This window comes from Schistocerca serialis, chromosome 7 (genome assembly GCF_023864345.2).
Source record: "Schistocerca serialis cubense isolate TAMUIC-IGC-003099 chromosome 7, iqSchSeri2.2, whole genome shotgun sequence".
NCBI classification, from domain to species: domain Eukaryota; kingdom Metazoa; phylum Arthropoda; class Insecta; order Orthoptera; family Acrididae; genus Schistocerca; species Schistocerca serialis.
In genome coordinates, this window is record NC_064644.1 from 555,004,748 (window position 1) to 555,025,885 (window position 21,138).

Below are 21,138 nucleotides of genomic sequence, written 5' to 3' on the forward strand. Positions count from 1 at the left end.
GCCATCTCCCCATCTTCATTCGGTCCTTTCTTTCCCGCCGCCTCTTTCGATATCGGGTTGGTAATGTGCTATCTGATTTGTATGTGCAGGAGAATGGTGTTCCTCAGGGAAGCGTTTTAAGTGTCACCCTCTTTGCCGTCGCCATTAACAGTATCACGTCCACTATCCGGAGTCCTGCCCAGTGCTCCTTGTTTGTGGACGATTTTGCTGTTTTCTGTTCTTCCTCCAGTCTTGTCACTGCTAGTCGGCAGCTGCAGCTTACGATAAAGCGATTAGAGTCATGGACTGCGAAGACGGGTTTTACCTTTTCTGCAGACAAATGTGTGTGTGTTCATTTTAATCGTTCTAGACGTGCTTTTACCTCCCCTGAATTGCGTCTGAGGGACACCATTCTTTCTTTTAGAGACACTGTGAGGTTCCTGGGCCTCACTTTTGATTCCAAGTTGTCGTGGTTGCCGCACCTTAAAGACCTCAAGGTGCGGGCCCTGAAGGCGCTGAATATTTTGAAGTGTCTGAGCCATCGGTCCTGGGGAGCAGATCGGGCGCGTCTGCTGCAGTTTTATAGGGCTTTCGTCCGGTCCCATCTTGACTATGGATGCACTGTGTATGGGTCAGCGAGGCCTTCGTATCTTAAGATTCTTGACACAGTACACCATGAGGGTATCAGGCTGGCTACTGGTGCCTTCCGTACCAGTCCCATCCCCAGCCTGTGTGCTGAGGCAGGGGAACCGCCGCTCGCCATCCGGCGGAAACTCCTCATGTTGCGACGGGTGTGTCAATTCCTTGCCTGTCCTACCTCCCCTGCCTACCCTACTGTTGCCCAATCGCCTATGGAACGTCTCTTTTCCAGTCGTCCAAGGGCAACGAGACCATTTGGGATTCGTGCCAAGCATTTGCTTGAGTCCCTCGGTGTGGAGCGTGTGGCACCCCAACTCCAGGGTTTTACCCGCCTACCTCCCTGGTTGCTCCAGAGGCCCAGCATCCTTTTAGACTTGTCAGAGTACCGGAGGAGCTGCACTCCTGCGTTTGTTTTTACCTCCTTATTTTACGATATTTTAAACCAGCATGCCGACCATGTACCAGTATTTACGGATGGCTCTAAACAGGGGGACTCTGTTGGTTGTGCTGTTGTTTTCTCTGTTCGAGTCGTCAAGTTATGGCTTCCTGCAGCGTTTACCATCTTTGATGCCGAATTGTTTGCGATCTTGCGGGCATTGGAGCAGATGAGATGTGTTCCCAGTCTTAAGTTTCTCATCTGTTCTGACTCCCTGAGTGCCCTTCAGACCATGCAACACTTGTACCCATCGGATACGGTCGTCCAGAACATCCATGATGCCCTACTCCACCTGCAATGGCAGGGGAAAGAGGTTTCTTTCTGCTGGGTGCCGGGGCACGTGGGTATTAGGGGAAACGAACTGGCGGATGTGGCTGCCAAAGATACATGTTCCCTCCCTCACGTTGTTGAATGTGCCGTCCCCCTCCATGCTGTTACCTCCCTTTTGTGTTTTTGTGTTATGCGTCAATGGGAAGAGGAGTGGCTGGCAGTCGGTGAAAATAAGCTGCGTTTGGTCAAGGCCACCACGCGGCCATGGCGTACGTCCTACCAGTCATGCAGGCGGGATGAGGTTCTCTTCACTCGCCTCCGCATTGGACATAGTCCCTTAACGCACGGTTTTTTACTCCGGCGGGAGGACCCCCCCAATCTGCAGTGCTTGTGACGTCCAGATAACTGTCCGCCACATTTTACTTGACTGTCCTTTATTCTCTGACCAGAGGGCGGTGGTTTCCTTGCCACCGGATTTGCCCTCTATTTTGCAAGACGACGCAACAACTGTGGTTAAGGTCTTACGGTTTTGTGTCCTGTCCAATTTGTTGCCTTGGATTTTAGGGAGAGGATTTTAATGTGCTGCTCGGGGACTGGCTCACCCAGGCTTTAGGTAAGAGGTCCGCCAGTCACGATTACGTACTTGTTTCACTTCGATTGCTGTTCTCTTTTCCTTGTGTTTCCTTTCCTTTTTTAGTGCGTTTCTTCTCCTCTTGTTTTGCCTCTGTATGTGAGGATTTGTAACTGCGTCAGGTCTGTGTCTTTTAGCCGTTCTCCTTGTTCGCTGTCCGTCTTCGTCCCTTCACTGCATGTGTTCCTGTTTCTATGCGTTTGGGCGCTGATGACCATGCTGTTTAGCGCCCAAAAACCTCAAACCACAAACACACACATCCATCTTGGATTTTCAATTGTTTTTTTAGATATCATCTTTATATGTGAATCTTGAAAATAATTAGTTGAAGAAACACCTCCATATTTTGATTGCTGTGTATTGATGTGAATATGACTGTAAATACATTGTAATTGATCTTTTATGTTGAGAAAAAGTGTACAACTTCTTTTAAGGGTGAAGATCTGGCAATTGGATTGGATTTGAAAAATTTAAAACTATTATTATTTTTTTCAGTTTTAATAGTGTGGCTGTGTAGAGTTTGTTTTCGTCCAATTATGATACTTTTCAATATCTCCCAAAACTTATGTTTCATCCTAAATTAAAGTTTTTCCAATGACTGTAAATTGTAGAATTTTATGTTGTGCTTGTAGACAAAAATTAATATTAAACTTAAAATACTTTAGTAGGTTAAAACTACCTACTAAATGCCACATTATTTCTTGGAGGTGGACCTTTGTTCTTTTTCAGTTATGCTATCAGAGCTTCCATCTTCCATTATGTCTCTAGTACCTTAAAATTTTGAATTTGACCCTGCTTAGGAGACTTGGATGATCTGAGCATTGTTGTCAAAAGGCAGAGGTTTGGATTTGTTTTTAAACCACCAAACAGTTTAAATATTTTACTAAGTTTCATTACACTGTGAATGCTGTTATACAGCAAAATTTTTATTTTTACCCTTGAATCATGACAAGCTTTCCTTGTCATTTGTGAATTAGTTAATGTTGCCATCCATGATGAAAACAGTCTACAGAAATTATACCACTTGTATTCATCTTTCACAGGTTTTCCGTCAGACATTCGGTCTGCACAAATTTCGTCCAAACCAGTTGCAAGCAATTAATGCATCTCTGCTGGGTCATGACTGTTTTGTCCTGATGCCAACTGGTGGAGGGAAGTCTCTCTGCTATCAGTTACCAGCACTTATTGATCCAGGAGTCACAATAATTATATCACCTCTTCGATCACTTATTATTGATCAAGTGCAGAAACTTAACTCTCTTGATGTAAGTTGATTGAAAATCTTGATATAAAACTTAAAACATACTTTCATTGTAATACTGTAATATTATTTATCCAAAATATGCGTGCAAACAGTATTAAGCCATATATTTACTGGCGAATAAATGTCACCAGTTCAGCTAATATTGAAGTAATTGTTGTTTTAAGAAATTTTAATAGATCTATGTATACTTTTTCTCACTGTTTCTTTTCCCACAGATTCCAGCTGGGCATCTCTCTGGAGATATTAATCTAAATGAAATGAACTCTATATATTTGGAATTATTAAAGAGGGAACCAGGTATGTGAAAAAATATTGAAAAAGAAAATGGATAAAGATAATTACTCACCAAATTGTTGAACCCCCCCCCCCCCCCCACACACACACACACACAGTGCATCTTCACTTGTGACCCAACTGTCTCTCACTGAGAACTGTCTGTTATTGCATTAACACTGAATAATATTCCTCCAGATCTTTCCTCACTTCCACTGATAAAAGTGACCTCTAGTAGTGAAAATTAGTATTGATATTAATTTTTATGTCCGCAGCTCGCGGTTGCGTTCTTGCTTCCCGAGCATGGGATCTCAGGTTCGATTCCCAGCAGGATCAGGTAGTTTCACCTGCCTCGAAATGACTGGGTGTTTGTGTTGTCCTCATCATTTTATCATCATTCATTAAATTGGCGAGATTGGGCTGAGCAAAGGGTTGGAATTTGTATGGGAGCTGATAACCGCGCAGTTGAACGCCCCACAGACCAAACATCAGCATCATCATTTTAATTTTTGTTAGTGCTTCCTGTTGCTATTGTGTAGAAGTATAATTTTTTCCTAGCCTTCTTTGACTATAATTTAATTTTATGCTGTGTGTGTATGTATGCTATTGCAGTCATTTCAGTTACAAAAGATAGTGCATTATTGTTAATTTTAACAATCATCTTCATTTTTATCATACCATCATTGTCAGCCATTTGATAACAACAGCTGGAGAAATACCTGCCTAGATTGTTTTGCCATGCATCACTGTGTTTTGTGATATGTGTCCATGCTGCTTCTGCATGTTTCTAATCTTATCTGCCCACCTCCCATTACATCACTATCTCTGTCTTATCTTATTTTTCAGAATCCAGCAAAATACTACCATCAGTTCACAAAGCAATATGTCTTGCCAACCATTATTTCTTTGTTCTTACAATTACATCTATATCCTACTCTCCAGTTTGTTTTCTTGTTTGTTCCCAACCGACATCTCTCTGGTGCTTTCTGACTAACCCTCAGTTTTGAATAGTTTCCACATTAAAAGGTCAAGTATCATTTTAATAAGTCGTAGTCAGTAATATACACTGACAGTAAGCAGTCCATGGTATGATACATTGGGGATTTACTTTTGGTGACTCTATTTACCAAACTTCACTTATCATATCCCATGTAACTTGCAGGACAAGCACTCCTACTAGGAAGGATAGTGTAGAGACATGGCTTAGCCACAGCCTGAGGGACAGTTTCCAGATTGAATCTTGCACTCTGCAGTGGAGCATGCGCTGATATGAAACTTCCTGACAGATGAAAACTGGGTGCCAGACTAGGACTCAAACCCAGGACTTTTGCATTTTGTGGGCAAGTGCTCTATCAGCTGAACTACCCTGGCATGATTCACAATCATACCCACAGCTTTACTTATTTCTGGACCTCAACTACCTTCCAAACTTCACATAAGTTCTCCTGCAGAAGTTGTGGGACTAGCACTGCTGGAAGAAAGGGTTGTGCAGAGACATGGCTGAGCTTCAGCCTGGGGAACTGCTTCCAGAATGAAATTTCACTCTGTGATGGTGTGTATGTTGACATGAAACTTTCTGGCAGATTAAAACTGTGTCCTAGAAAGTGATTCGAACTAAGGACCGTTGCCTTTCTCAGGAAAGTGCTCTACCAACTGAGTTACCCAAGCATGACTCACGACACGTCTTCACAGCTTTTCTTCCTCCAGCACCTCATCTCTTTTGTGACATTTGGAAAGTAGGAGATGAGGTACTGGTGGAAGTAAAGCTGTGAGGATGGGCTCTTGAGTGGTGCTCGGGTAGCTACTTGTGAAAGTTAAATGTCCAGGGTTCAAGTCCCAGGTGGCACACAGGTGTGATCTGCCAGGAATTTACATTTAAGTGCACAGTCTGCTGCAGAGTGAAATATTCATTCTGAAAATAATTATGCATAAGTGTGCTAAATGTAACCAGTAAATTAGAAATAAAACAATTATTGTAAAATGACTGGTGCTACCACAGTCATATTAAATAGCTCCTGTTTATCATTTATTCATAACTTATATACTTGATTACATTGGTATTTTTCAAGAAAAATAATACAGTTATGCGAACAGAGGTCTGTTTACGGTACACTGCTATGTGTCGTGCAACTTTCCAATGAACAATACTACCTGGAATGCTGCTAAGAGAAATTTTCAATCCTTGAATAAAAAAAAAAAAATAAAAAAAATACATAATTCGCAGAACAGCTACCTCATGAGTTATTTTAAATTTTCTTTTTAAGTGACAGGGAGTCTCAGTTTCTGCTTTATATTATGTAGGAGCTTGTTGAATATCTTTGCATCCGAATAGATAACGCCACTGTGAATTCTGGACAAGGAGGTGAGCTCTTCTTGAAAATTATGAGTTAAACCTGATTCATATTGTCAGCTGCAATAATAATAATAATAGTAATAATAAAGGAATAAATGTATTGGGGTGACCATAATAAGTCTAAAACCTTTAGAGGGACATCTGCAAATTGTGCAGTTATCTACTTCACTCAATATCCTCACTCCTCATTGCTCACTTCACCTGAGTACAAGTACTTTACTTGTGTTAGGTGCATTGCCTCATAAGGTAATTGTACAAGATAATAGAGAGTGAAGATACGCCAATTAAGTCAGCTCCCTTGTATTTAGACTAATACTATAAGAGATACTTTTATGAGCAAAATATGCTGTGCTGATCTTCTTGATACATCGTCTCTCTGGTTCACTGTTAATTTGTACTATTTATCTATTTTCAATGTATTTATTGTCAGTTGTTGTTGCAGTTATCATTGTCATCGTCTTCTGCTTTGATACAGTGCTCCATACTAGCGCAAGTCTCATCATCTCTGCATAACTACTGCAATCTACATCTATGAGTATTTGAACTTTCTCACTGTATTCAAGGCCTTATCCACAATTTTTACCGTATTTACTCAAATCTAAGCCGCATTTTTTTTTTCCGGTTTTTGTAATCCAAAAAACCGCCTGCGGCTTAGAATCGAGTGCAAAGTAAGCGGAAGTTCTGAAAAATGTTGGTAGGTGCCGCCACAACTAAGTTCTGCCGTTGAATATGTGTAGCGCTACACAGGCATGCTTTGCAGGCACAAGGATAAATACGGGCGCCAAAACCTCTGCATCAGTAAATAAATTAAAAAAAAAAAAAGTGGAAGATGAGTTTTTTTCTCCGTCCCGAGTTTTGACTACTGCATTTTCATACATTATCCAACGAAGTAAATACAAATTCCGTATTGTCCATCTTCGAATGTAGCATCATTTCAATGTACTACGAAAATCCAACTGGCAAGACTGCTTGGGATGTTTGTCAATATGGCCAACTCTACGTTCTGAATTTTTTCCTACCTGCGAGAAGAGATGGTTGCTAATAGGAACTTTTATGCATTGTGAATCACATTCAGTATTCTCTTCGCCATAAGAATAATACGAATATAAACATTTTGCCATGCATTGTTTCTTTTTTCTGCTATCTCATTTAAATCCTGTCTGCCTAATAAACTACGAAACTAGAGTGAGACAACAGCAAACGCGGAGGAATACACATATCATGTCATGTTTATATTCGTATCATTCTTATGCCTAATAGTGGTACAGTCAGAAATGAAGCACAGCAATTGACTTGATTTTTAAATCTAAGATGACTCTAATTTCTGTGCAGAATGTAATGTACTAAAGAGGCGTCTGCAAAGATTTTCAAACGGAGAAAAATTTTCGCTAAACTCTCGTTCAGAACATCTTCTATCATACGGAATCTGTTATTTGGTTCTTGTTGATAATTATCGAAGAAAGCAGCAGTGTAAGTAACAACAAATAACAGTCTCTTGCCATTGTTTCACTAATGAGACGATTCCTCTCTTTTGTTTTTTAATTGTAAGCGGCGGTAGCGTGCACAAAAGCAAGCCATGCCGCGAGCGGCGACAGGTCGTAAACACACATTATCAGAAGGCGGCAAACAATGCATCACACATTACAGTAATGCATATTCAGCTTAGAGTGACGTAAACACATATAACAAAGAGAACGGCACTTATCAGATCAAAGAAAAATAAGCAATCAATTCAAACCAGATGAAGCACGTGAAAAAGGAAGGGTACCCGTATAAATACGGACGGAGCGCCTGACGCATAGCAATGGCTATCTGGTAAAGCTTAACCGCTAAGCCTACGACTCGAACCAAACTACTTTAGCTGTATCGTCATTCATTCGACCTAAATTGTGTCTCATATTACAATGGACCTACTTTGTTTCGATTTGGAGGTGCGGCCTAAAACTTTTCTCTCCCTTTGAATTTTGAGTCTCAAATTTCAGGTGTGGCTAAGATACGGGAAAATTTTTTTTCTTTGATTTCGAGTCTCATTTTTCAGGTGCGGCTTAGATTCGAGTGCGGCTTAGATTCGAGTAAATACGGTAACCCCTCCATACTTCCCTCCATCACTAAACTGATGATCCTTCTATGCCTTCGGAGTGTCATATCAACCAGTCACTTCTCATAGTCACATTGTGCCACAAATTTCTCACCAGTTGGGTTCTGTACCACATTGCTAGTTATTTACTCTACCTATCTAATCTTCAGCATCCTTTTGTGGTGTCACATTTTAAAAGCTTGTATTCTCTTCTTGTCTGAATTGTTTTCACTAGTGCATGAGGCTACACTCCAGACAAATGGCTGCAGAAAAGACTCTAACATTTAAATTTATATATCTGATATAATTAAATTTTTGTAGAGACATTTGAGTCTCAACCTTATCTAAGATAGTGATAGAAGTTGAAGAAATGAATTAAAATTTGTGCCATGGCCAGGACTTGAACCCGGGTCCCCTTGCTTACTAGGTAGGTGTGCTAGCCATTACACCACTGTAGCATAAAACTGTGACTAGAATGAAATTTTCACTCTACAGTGGAGTGTGCGCTGAAATGAAACTTCCTTGCAGATTAAAACTGTGTGCCGGACAGAAACTCGAACTCGGGACCTTTGCCATTCGCGGGCAAGTGCTCTACCAACTGAGCTAACCAAGCACGACTCACGCCCCATCCTCACAGCTTTAATTCCTCCAGTACCTCGTCTCCTACCTTCCAAACTTGACAGAAGCTCTCCTGCGAACCTTGCAGAACGAGCACTCCTGGAAGAAAGGATATTATGGAGCCATGGCTTAGCCACAGCCTGGGGGATGTTTCTAGAGTGAAATTTACACTCTACAGTGGAGCGTGCGCTGTAGAGTGAAAATTTCATTCTAGAAACATCCTACAGGCTGCGGTTAAGACATGTCTCCATAATATCCTTTCTTTCAGGAGTGCTACTTCTGCAAGGTTCACAGGAGATCTACTGTGAAGTTTGGAAGGTAGGAGACGATGTACTGGCAGAAGTAAAGCTGTGAGGATAGGGCATGAGTCATGCTTGGGTAGCTCAGTTGGTAGAGCACTTGCCTGCGAAAGGCAAAGGTCCCGAGTTCAAGTCTTGGTCTGGCACACAGTTTTAATCTGCCTGGAAATTTCAGAAAACTGTGAATTGAAATTTGTTAGGGGGGAGGGGGGGGGGGGCATTGAGCTAGGGCAGTCCTTGCAGCTGTCTTACCTATACTGCTACAGTGGTGTAATGGTTAGCACACCTGCCTAGTAAGCAAGGGATCCGGGTTAAAGTACAGGCTGTGGCATAAATTTTAATTCATTTCTTGAGCTTCTTTCATTATCGTATTTAAATTAATAGTCAATGTTAACAAATACCTTGCGGTTGCTAGTCTGCATTTTGCATCCTCACTTCTTCAGCCATCGTCAGTTATTTCAGTTATTTTTCTACACAAATGGCAAAACTCGTCTACTACTTTTAATGTCAGATTTCCTAATTTTAACTCCCTCAGCATCACATGATTTAATTCAACTACATTCTGTTCTTATTGTGTTACTTTTGTTGATATTCATCTTATAACCTCTTTTTAAGATACTATCCATTCTGTTCAACTGCTCTTTTTAATCCTTCGCAGTCTCGGACATCCTTTGAAGACTTGGACAAAATTACAAAGTCATTAGCAAACCTCAAAGTGTCTTATTTCTTCTCACTCAACTTGAATACGCAGTGCAATAACATTGGACACAGCCTACAACCCTGTCTCATTCCCTTCTTCACTCATTCCGTGCTTCCCTCTGATGTCCATTGTTTTTTATAACTGCAGTCTAGTTTCTGTACAATTTGTAACTAACCTTTTGCTCCATGTATTTTATCCCTGGTACCTTTAGAATTTTGAAGAATGTATTCCAGTTGACACTGTGAAAAGCATTTTTCTAAAACTACAAATACTATAAATGTAGGTTATACTCTCTCCAGTCTTTCTTCTAGGACCAGCTTATCCTCATTCCAAGTTCCATACATGTTATGTCATTAAGGCTCTTCTCAAGGCAAAAAAAGAGGCTTATATTATAATTTGGCTTCTGTAGACATTAGAAATAATTTGTGATGTGCACGTCAGAAAATTCACAACATTGTGTCCTGGGACTTAGTGAACTTCACCCTGTGATATATTTACTCATACAAGATAACATGCAGAAAATGGTAAACATTCAAATGATCTGTAGTGTGTTTATTTTTAAGGAAAAGCTCTACTATGCTCAATTGTCCAATGTTTCAAGGCCACTAAAATGGCTGACGGTCCCATAGTGAGCAACTTACATGCTGTCCCCCTTCTATCACTGTACTGGCCAGTCTAAAATTGTCCATTTTTGGATGATCTTTAGCTGTCTCAGCTTGTGTAATTACATTTGGGTATCTGCATTCTTTTTCATGGAGAGCTAATTTTTTTCTTTAAAATCTTCTTGTGTCATCTTGTTTTGTTATTAAGCTCATTTGTTTAGTGCTCAACTGGTTTGTTAATCAGTAATTTGACTATAATGCTTGGTAGCAACCTGTTGCTTTCTCTGTTAGGTACTTGAATATTCAGTATGGTTCTTATCTATATACTGTGTGGCACCTTCAGTGAGATACTTTGTATCTATATTTTTATAATTCTTTGTTGTAGTGTATATTCATTTTCTTACTATGTCTTGTACAATCCTGTTTGTACAGTGCACAGTTTTACTTTGCTCCTTACATGTGTTCTTCTTGTTTGTATTTCTGCTTGTAATGGTTGCTGAACCACATAACGAGGAATATTTCATAATAATATAATTTGCTGATGTGGTCGCATATGTCTCTACTTTGTTTTTTAGTTTGTACTTGGGAGTTTCTCCTTTAAATGTCTTACTGACTGTTTTTTTTATCATTCTGCTGGTAGTTTCAATTTAGTACTCTCTTATTCTTCTTATTTTTTTAATTTTTAAAATTTTTTATAGCTTCTTTATGATACGGATTTCATTTGAAAGTGCATTTTTGAACAGAGGCAGTGTTACTGCTCTGTTGAATGTACTCCTACAAGCTGCCAACTTTTGTAATGTGGGATGACATGAGCGATTGTGAATGATTATTTCTGTTGTTATTGGTTTGCAAAATAAATGGCTCTGAGCACTATGGGACTTAACTTCAGTGGTCATCAGTCCCCTAGAACTTAGAACTACTTAAACCTAACTAACCTAAGGACATCACACACATCCATACCCGAGGCAGGGATCGAACCTGCGACCGTAGCGGTCGCGCGGGTCCAGACTGTAGCGCCTAGAACCACTCGGCCACTCTGGTCGGCTATTGGTTTGCAGAATATGTTTAAGTTAGGCTTGCCATTTTTTATACTTTAGACAGATCCTGAACTTTTTTTTTAAACTGTATCCTGCTACACATAGTGTCAAACAAACTGTAGAGCTAATTAAGTTTTTAAATACTGCTACAAAACATTATGGTCATTGTATCCATGTATCTATAATAACAAATTATCTTATGAATCAATGGGTTCTATAGAGAATATAAAGGGTCTTCAAAACGCATTATAAAAGTCTCGCCAAAAAATCCTGACAGGCAGTTCCTCATGCCTAAATCATCATGTTCATGGTAAATATTTTTGTGGAGTTCCAAGCAATCTGTAAACTCTTTAATCTCGTTGATTGACATCTTTCTATACTGATACAAGTTACCTTTCATTATCTGTAGTGTGGATTTCAGAGGTATATGTGTATGAAGACGCACAGCGTTGTAGGAGGCTAAGCACATTCCTTATTTTTGTAAAAATATGTAGAAATTATACAGAAAAATGTAAGAAACAGTATCTACTATTGAGTAAATTTATAATCTTTTCACATCGTAAGACAGAGAAACACATACAATATGACTCCGCTTTTACGTCCCTGGAATTAACATTTTCCCCCCGTTTACGACATTTTTTATCTGTCCCATCAAATTTGCTATGCTCACTATGTTAATTTGCATCTGATTTTGCATCAACATATTTATCATTTTACCGCGATTTATGCATTATGGAAAAATGTTTGTGGAGAAAAAATGATGTTGGCATGATGTTGGCCGTCCAGTAGTGTTTACAAATATTACGTGGTTAAGTTTCTTGATACCAAGGCACTATACTCAGTGGATTTGAACCAGTAAATGTGTAAAAGTTGGAACAATTCATGCCGTATCCCTGCCATTGCCAAGCTCTACTTGGCATGGTAGCTGATGGGAGTAACTAGGTTTGTTCAAATGAAGATATCGTGACTAATCACAATCATTTCCAAACTGTCACTACTGTGCAAATGCGGTTTCATGATTGTTGTGATAGACGTGACATCTTTATCGATCCATATTTAGCGTGTTTCGGTGTATGGACACTTGGAGTACTAGTTGACACCATCTTCACTTTGCGATGGTCGAATGTTTTTAGTTTAAACACAGCGCAGGTTACGTATTTTATTCATGCTGGACGAAACGTGTTTCGAGAATTTATTCTCGTTTTCAAGTGCAGTATTTATGCATGTATTTTTTGTAATGCTACACAAACAGACAATGTGAGGGAGGAGGAGGAGGAGATTAGTGTTTAACGTCCCGTTGACAACGAGGTCATTAGAGACGGAGCGCAAGCTCGGGTGAGGGAAGGATGGCGAAGGAAATTGGCCGTGCCCTTTCAAAGGAACCATCCCGGCATTTGCCTGAAGCGATTTAGGGAAATCACGGAAAACCTAAATCAGGATGGCCGGAGACGGGATTGAACCGTCGTCCTCCCGAATGCGAGTCCAGTGTGCTAACCACTGTGCCACCTCACTCGGTAATGTGAGTGATAGTTTGTGTATGTGGGGGGGGGGGGGGGGGTGGTTTCTACATAATTGATGGGGCACAGCACCTGGTAACCTTAAAAAGATGACTACAGTGCAAGAGACAAAGAATAATACACATTCAAACACCGCACAAAATATTTATGTACGTATTTGCACTTGACAATGAGAAAAATTTCTCGAAATGCGTCATGCTAAGCATGAAAAATATGTAACTAGTGCAGTATATCATTATTTAAATAATGAATGACAGTTGCTACCTTTCAAAAACATCATTTATAACATATTAAATTGAGTCAAACGTTCTTACTTCCCAGACAGTTATCAGTTCCAATTACCTTAGCGGTTTTTACTAGATAATAAACCTTCATTAGATAATAAACAAGTCCCTGACAAGTCGTTTGATGTCTGTTATGTACACACATCATACATAATGTGCCAGGGGTAGCCTGTACGTAACTTTTGCAGCATAAAATGTTATTTACCAAATTTTAAATTTTCCCGCATTTTACACAATTTTTTTGAAGTCCATTGAAAAGTGTAAAAGCGGTGTTTCACTTATATACCCACATGCCAGGAGATGCCAAATACTTATAACATCTCTGGTAAAGTTTGTGAACAGTGATGTGTTAAGTTTAAATGCAATGATCTTGAGGAAAATACATGGTCAAGATGCACTGTACTGCAGGTATGCCATATCAGTTCCAAAATATTTCCCACAAGCAGTGTACCTAAGATAATTTTAGTGACTGGTTGTGTTGTCTTTTTGTATATATACTACTTAGTGTTTAAACTAGCCCAGTTTTCTCTTAAAATTCAACAATTGAAAATCCAGATGGATTGTAACAATATTATGAAAAGGATACTTGATACTCACTATATAGTGGAGATGCTGAGTCACAGATAGGCACAACAAAGAGACTGTCAGAAAGTGAACTTTCAGACAAGTGCTTTGTCAGAGAGAGAACACACACATGCACACTCACACAAATGCAACTAACACACACACACACACACACACACACACACACACACACACGCACACACACGCACACACATATGGCTGCTGAGGGGCCACACTGTGAGCAGTAGCATATGATGGGATATTGGGATATGCAACCAGGTGGTGGCAGCAAGTAGGAGGCTGGGGCGGAGAGGGGGAGGGGTAACAGGGTAGGGAATGGAGGACAGTAAGGTGCTGTTTGTGGGAGTATGCAGGGATGAGGTGGAGAGGGCATAGGGCAGCTGGGTGCAGTGAGGAGGTTAGACAGAGTGTGGGGGAGGGTTAGCAGAAAAGGAGAGAGGTAAAAAGACTGTGGCTGCATTGGTGGAATAGAGGACTATGTAGTGCTAGAATGAGAACGGGGAATGGGCTAGAGGGTAAGGACAAAGAGTAACGAAGGTTGAGATCAAGAAGTCAGCTGCAACCACCGCCCTGCATTCTACGTGAGCAAGACAACCAATGAGCTGTCTGTGCACATGAATGGCCACTGCAAACTATGGCCAAGAAACAGCTGGACCTTCTCATTGCTGAGCAAGCCACCCAACACGACGTTCTTCATTCCAATGACTGCTGTGTAGCCTGTGCCATCTGAATCCTTCCCACGGACACCAGAACTGTGCAGATGGGAACTCTCCCTGAAATATATCCTGTGTTCCCGTAACCCTCCTGCCCTCAACCTTTGTTAGTCTTTGTCCTTACCCTCTAGCCCCTTCCCTGTTCCCATTCCAGCACTACACAGCCCTCTGTTTCACCAACCCACCCACAGTCTTTTTACCTCTTTCCTTTTCTGATAACCCTGCCCCACACTCCGTCTGACCACCTCACTGCACCTAGCTGCCCTGCCCTCTTTCCACCTCATCCCTGTATGCTCCCACAAGCAACACTTTACCATCCATCACCCCCTCCCCTGCTATCCCTCCCCCTCCCCACCCCAGCCTCCTCCTTACAACCACAATCTGGTTGCACCTCCCATCATGTGCTGCTGCTCGCAGTGTGGCCTCAGCAACCAGAGACTCTGATGGTCGCGCGCGCGAGCGCGTGTGCGTGTGCGTGTGTGTGTGTGTGTGTGTGTGTGTGTTCTATTTCTGACAAAGCTCATTTTCTGACAGTCTTTCTGTTGTGACTATCTGTGACTCAGCATCTCCACTATATTGCTAGAAGCAACTAAGCTTTTCATAATATTGTTCAGTTCTCTCTCAATAGCATGAAAGATCTTAATATTTTCTTTTTTCCTGGAAAATGTATGTTTCATCATTGTGTACCTGTATACAAGATGCGATCAAAGGTTAACAGGAATTTTTTAATTTTGCAGGCTAAATTCATCCAGTTTCCAAATTTTGTAAAGTCTTGTTGTTACACACGTTCATTACATATGTTTGCATTTTCAGCTATTTTGAATAATTAGTGTATTGTTGACAGTCAAAGAGGTTATATGTATTTTTGAGTGCTTGCTCTTACGTTTGAGAAAGATGGATCAAAGAATTTGCATTAATTTTGCTTGAAAAATGGGAATAAAATGCAGCGCTGCATTTGAAATGTCACCTTTGGCTTTTGGCAAATCTGCTGTGAGTAAGACAAGAGTTTCTGAGTGGTATAAACATTTCAAAGAGGGTCGAGAAGATGTTGAAGACGATGAGCACCTTGGACACCGTAGCACATCAGTTACTAAATACTGATGACAGTATATGTGAACTAGAGAAAATGGTTCTGTAAAATGGTTGAATCACCATCAGAGACTTTGCTGATGATGTCAGCATATCCTTTGGCTCATGCCAAGCAATTTTTTCAGTTGTTTTTGGCATGAAGCATTTAGCAGCAAAGTTTATTCAAAATTGTTGAATTTCGACCAGAAATGATGTAGCATAGACATCACCCAGGAATCACTGAATGAAATAGACAACGATCCAGAACTTCTAAAGAAGGTTGTAACAGGTGACGAAACATCAGTATATGATTATGACATCGAAACCAAGGCCCAATCGTCCCAATGGAGACTGCTTGAAGAGCAGGACCAAAAAGAATTCCACAAGTTTGATCACATGTTAAGATTCTTCTCATTGTTTTCTTCAATTACAGTGGGGTGGTGTATCATGAGTTACTACCTTATGGTCATACAATCAATAAGGAATGCTATGTGGAACTTATGTGCCTTTTGCATAAAGCAATCTGAAGAAAACTACCAAAAGTTTGGCAAAGCCACATCATCATTATAATGCTTCTGCTCACTCCTCAATGCTTGTTCATGATTTTTAGGCAAGAACTATTAAGTTGTCTCAGCCACCGCATTCACCAGACGTGGTTCCCTGCGACTTCTTTCTATGCCTGAGGTTGAAGAAAACCATGAAAGGACGTTGTTTTGCACCATGGATGAGATAAAACAGAATCGCTGAAGGAGCTGAACCCTGTAATGAAAAGTGAGTTCTAGAAGTGCTTTCAAGATAGGAAAAAATGCTGGGACAAGTGTATTATATCTGAAGGGACAAGGATGATGTTGGTGAATAAATAAATATTGTTTAAGAAAAACAAAAATTCTCATTACTTTTTGATCATACCTTGTATTACAGTGGAATAAATAAATTAATTAATTAATATTAAATAGCTCAGTTAATGCAGTTATTTAATTTGATGGATAAAAAATCTATGCACCAAGCGGTGGCAGAACACACATGTAAAAGACTGTTGTGATTGGCAGGCTTTCGGAGCCAGTGGCTCCTCCTTCAGGCAGAAGGGTTGAAGGAAAAGGACTGGATAGATCTAGGAAAAGGGGTAGATTTTGGGAAAGTCACAAGATGAGAAGTCTTTCCTTCTCATCCCATACGGTAAGTCTCCCCTGACCCGCAGTTCTGGGTGACTTCCCCAAAATCTACCCCTTTTCCTAGACCTCTCCAGTCCTTTTCATTGACCTTTCTTCCTTCCCCTTCAATCCTTCCGCCTGTAAGAGCCACTGGCTCCAAAAGCTTGCCAATCACAACACTCTTTTTATGTGTGTGTTCTACAACCACTTGATGAGTAGATTTTTGATCTAGCCAATTAACTAATTTTATCAATAATTGCTTGTTTCAGTTATTGCTGTGAATGATAGCTGCTGTTATCATTTTTATCCTTCCAGTCATATTGGAGAAGTGTTTTTCTTTGTAGTTGTAGACTGTTTATTTTTTTGCAGGATTGAAAATGTTATATGTCACTCCTGAAAAATTGAGTGCCAGTGGGAAACTTCAAGACACTTTAGACAATCTCTATAAACGGAATAAATTGGCTAGATTTGTTATTGATGAAGCTCATTGTGTGTCACAGTGGGGTCATGACTTCAGGTTAGATATTTTTTTTCTTTATTCATCATTTCTTTTTAACTAAATAGCTTTTTTGCATCTTACTTTTTTGTTTTATGAATATCATAACATATTTATGCATGTCACTATGGCTCTTAAATTATGTGCAGATCTTGGTTAATGTTGTAAGGAAATAATTTCTTTCCTCCATTACTTATTTTGGAAGGTGCAGGTACCAATTTACTGTATTAAAATTTGTTCCTCATAAAAAGATCAATCTTTTGATGAACAAAATCAGTAAGTTTTACGTTAGTGAACTCTTCATGTAAGGAATGATCTGCTGGTCTGAGAACCAAGCAGGGGATGCAAAGCAGTTATGCAGGCCACTGGTCTGTGCAGCTGACAACCGTGTACTGCCAGTGGATATGTCTTACACCATAAATGAAATAGAAAAGCATACAATGTCATTATGTTGAAATCAACATCATAATCAGGTGATAGGTGGATAACTGTTGCAGGCAGTTTATGGGAAGTGCTATTTCTTCTTTATTTTAGTGTTTTCAGTTAAGATTTTTTATTATAATGTTGAAGTCTTGTGTAGCATTTGTTTTAAGGCATTTAATTATGGCCTGAATGTCAGGGGTGTGTTTTTGTATAAGAGATTTTTGTTCTTCAAAAACATCACAATGTGTGAAGATACTTGAAACTTCCTTTCAGATTGAAACTGTTTTTTGGACCGGTACTTGAAACTGGGATCTTCGCCTTTTGTGGGCAAATGCTCTACCATCTCAGATATCCGAGCACTACGCACTACCTGCCCTCATTGCTTTACTTCCTCCAGTACCTCATCTTCTGTGAGGGCCGGTTGTGAGTCGTGCTCGGATAGCTCAGTCTATTCAGCACTTACCTGCGAAAGGCAAAAGTTACAGCTTTGAGTCCTGCTCTGGCACATGGTTTTAATGTGATAAGAAGCCTCAAATCCATGTGTACTCTGCTGCAGAGTGAAAATCCATTCCGTGAATATAGATGTTCCATAAGTCTGCAACAGATTAACATCAGCAGTAAAGGCCTTTAATTTGTTACACTTTTTCACAATTGCTGTTACCCTATGTTGCTTTAGCAATGTACAACAAGCAACTGCTAGAATGGGAGCGAGTTCTTTTGCATAAACTCTATAGAACCTCAAAGATATCTCGGGCAGTCCAGATGACTTTCCACCATTGAGCAGTTCTCACTGATTTTCCTTTCTCTGACCACTTTTCTGTGTCTATAATTTTGGCATTTGTGCCATGAGTATAATGTGGAACTGTATTTGAGTCTTATGCAGTGAAACAATTTCAGAAAATGGAATTCATTTTTTTTTTAAAAAAAAAATCACTGGTGCCCTTGTTGAACAACTGACTGGAAAATTTTGGATCCCTTAGCTACTGTGAGTTTACGACTTCTGTGCCGAGGTGGTTTTCTGACAAACTGTTCGACGTCATTTTCAGACAGGACTCTCAAAACAATCTGACATGAGTTCCTGTCTCTTGGTACCAGTTTTAATTACATAGTTCTCCCATTCTGTAGCTAGCAAATTGAAGTTTCCTTCTATTACAGTTGCATGACCAGGAAGCTTGCTTGTAATATTCTGCGAGTACTGTCTAAAGCACTCTGCCACTATGGCTCGTGAGACAGGTGGTCACATTTGGAATCTGTAATAACCTCCCATGATTGTGCCATGAGTCATCTGGCTGTAGCTACTTAGTGCTACCCGTGTGAAGCCACAGCAGATCACTAGCGTGTAATATTGATACAGTAAGTTGCTCAGCTGTAAAACCTACACTTTGTTTGGGCTATAAATAATAAATACTATGATTGTCAGCTCTGCTTCACATTGCGTGACGTGACTGTGTGGTGGCTAAACTTATTCCACCAATCACAACTTAAGTGTTGTTTCAGAGCTGACCACAGCAGAAATAGTGTATTTGCTGTCTGTGTACCTACGGCGTAAGCTTAACTGTATTGATTTGTTTTTATTAATTATAGTTTCAAATGATGGTTGTAAGTAAGATGAGGAACTGTATTGTATAAGTGGCAGTTAAATGAAAACAAGACAGACTATATACTGAGCATGGTGTAGACATTGGTAATGGAGGTAGGTGTGTTTATAGAACTGCTGTCTGTTAGGAATCAGGAAGGAACAGTGCAAAAGTTCACCACTGTGCCATTTGTCCATTAGTAATGCTTGACATGGGGTTAGTGAGCTCTGTGTCCACCTAACTTCATTATGGACACCAGGAATGAGAAACAGCCAGGCATTGTTCAGTTATTGACTGTGTAAGGAGTGGCAGGAAAACAAAATTCATGCCTCACTGTCTGTTGTGTATGTCAAACACAGTACATCACACATGCGAGTATTTGTGTGAAATAAACAATTTTGAGAAGATTGGCTACCACTGAAAGACAGCAGTCATCTAGGACAAGCTCATTGTATCATTACCCCTTCTGTCATTGTTACAGTGGATGCTGCCATCATAAATGATCAACAGTGGATGGTGGAAGACATTCGAATCATGTTGAGCATCAGTCATGGTTCTGCTCACGTTTTCATGGCAGAGCATTTGAAGCTCTGAAAAATCTGTGTACAGCCTGCCGGATTAGCAGAAGTTGAACAGAATGTTGATACCACTCAGCACCTAGAGCAGTATCATGATGGAGTATACCGTTTCCTGTTTCATATTGTCACAGGTGACGAAACGGTGTGCTATCATTTTGAGCCTGAGAGCAAGTGTCAGAGCCAACAATAGAAGCACATGGGTGCACTCCCACTCAAAAAGTCCAAAGTTGTGCCCTTCAGCTCTGGGAAAGTCATGGTGACTTTTTTCTTTGACTACAAGAGCTCACTTGCATTGGTTTTCTGGAACATGGTGTCACAATTCACACACTGTGATACATGGACACATTACAAAAATCGAAGCATGCCGTCAAGTCCAAGTCACCAGGAATGCTGACAGACGGTGCCATCCTGCTGCAGAATAATGCCTGTCCACATGTTGACAAGGTTGTTTCGACTACACCGCAGAAGTTTCGCTGGGGAGCCCTTACACATTCGTGATGTGGTCCAAATTTCTCCCCATATGGTGTCCATAATTTTGGAGCAGTGAAGAAAGACATCCATGGCTATTGATTTGCTTTGGACGAAGAGGTGCATGCCTGGGTATATTTATGGTTCTGTAGACAACTGCAGATGCTTTTCTGTGAAAGCATCAGCAGTCCTGTCTCACAGTGGGATAAATGTTGTAAAAATTATGGTGATTACTTTTGAAATAATAAACAGTGTATGTACTTTCTTTCCATCTGTCTTGTTTTCATCTGACTGTCTCTTACATGCAATTGGGAACAGTGATTTTTATGACTTATTGCAAGACCATAAAACTAATACTTATAAATAAGAGAGCATGACTTTATATAGGCTAAACAAGAAAGCCTAGGATAGCTTCACTTTTGGGAGGAGAAGATTGTTACAGTAATAGCTGAGTGATTCTGCACAGTATTGCTAAGTAAGATCTACAGAGCAGGAATGAGATAAGATGTGCGTGGAAACAATAAATGCGGCTAATCATAATTAGAGAAGAGACAGTAGATTAGGAGTTAATATCAACTTTGTAAATCTGTAGGCTGTTCAATTTGAAAATAATAATTGCAACCCTGAAAATTTGTGAGATGGAATCGATCAACTAGTGGAAAGCTACTTTATGATTGGAAATTTTATTTAAAAAGCCAGTAATCTATGAGGAGCATTCTGTAAGTAATGAAACACTTTTTTTTTCTGAAAACAGGTTGGTTTTATTCAGGATTCCAAGCCACCACATTATTCCCCACTCATTTGCATGTAAAATCCTATTTTTCGACATAATCTACATTCAATGCAATAGCCTTGCGCCACCTTTTTGGCGGGTCTGTATTTCTGCATGAACGTCTTGCAGTGTCAGTAACCTCCCCATCATCCACATACTGCTTCCTGTGGAGTGCATTCTTCATTGGGCCAGGAAGTTGGAAGGTGCGAGATCTTGGCTGTAGGGTGCATGAGGAAGAACAGTCCAATGAAGTTTCGTGAGCTCCTCTTTGGTTGCAGCCTTGTGTGAGGCCTTGCATTGTCATGGCAAAGGAGAATTTCGTTTGCAT

The 21,138-nt window shown here is 40.2% G+C and overlaps 1 protein-coding gene across 1 annotated transcript in view; it reads left to right on the forward strand.

The window, feature by feature from the left end:
- The window catches only part of LOC126412096 (Bloom syndrome protein homolog), a 196,612-nt gene that overhangs the window by 70,504 nt on the left and 104,970 nt on the right, over positions 1 to 21,138 (forward strand). The window contains exons 12-14 of the mRNA XM_050081515.1: positions 2,999 to 3,220; positions 3,435 to 3,516; positions 16,866 to 17,013. Of these exons, the coding sequence (XP_049937472.1) occupies positions 2,999 to 3,220; positions 3,435 to 3,516; positions 16,866 to 17,013 (452 nt within the window). The remainder of the gene's footprint in view (positions 1 to 2,998; positions 3,221 to 3,434; positions 3,517 to 16,865; positions 17,014 to 21,138) is intronic.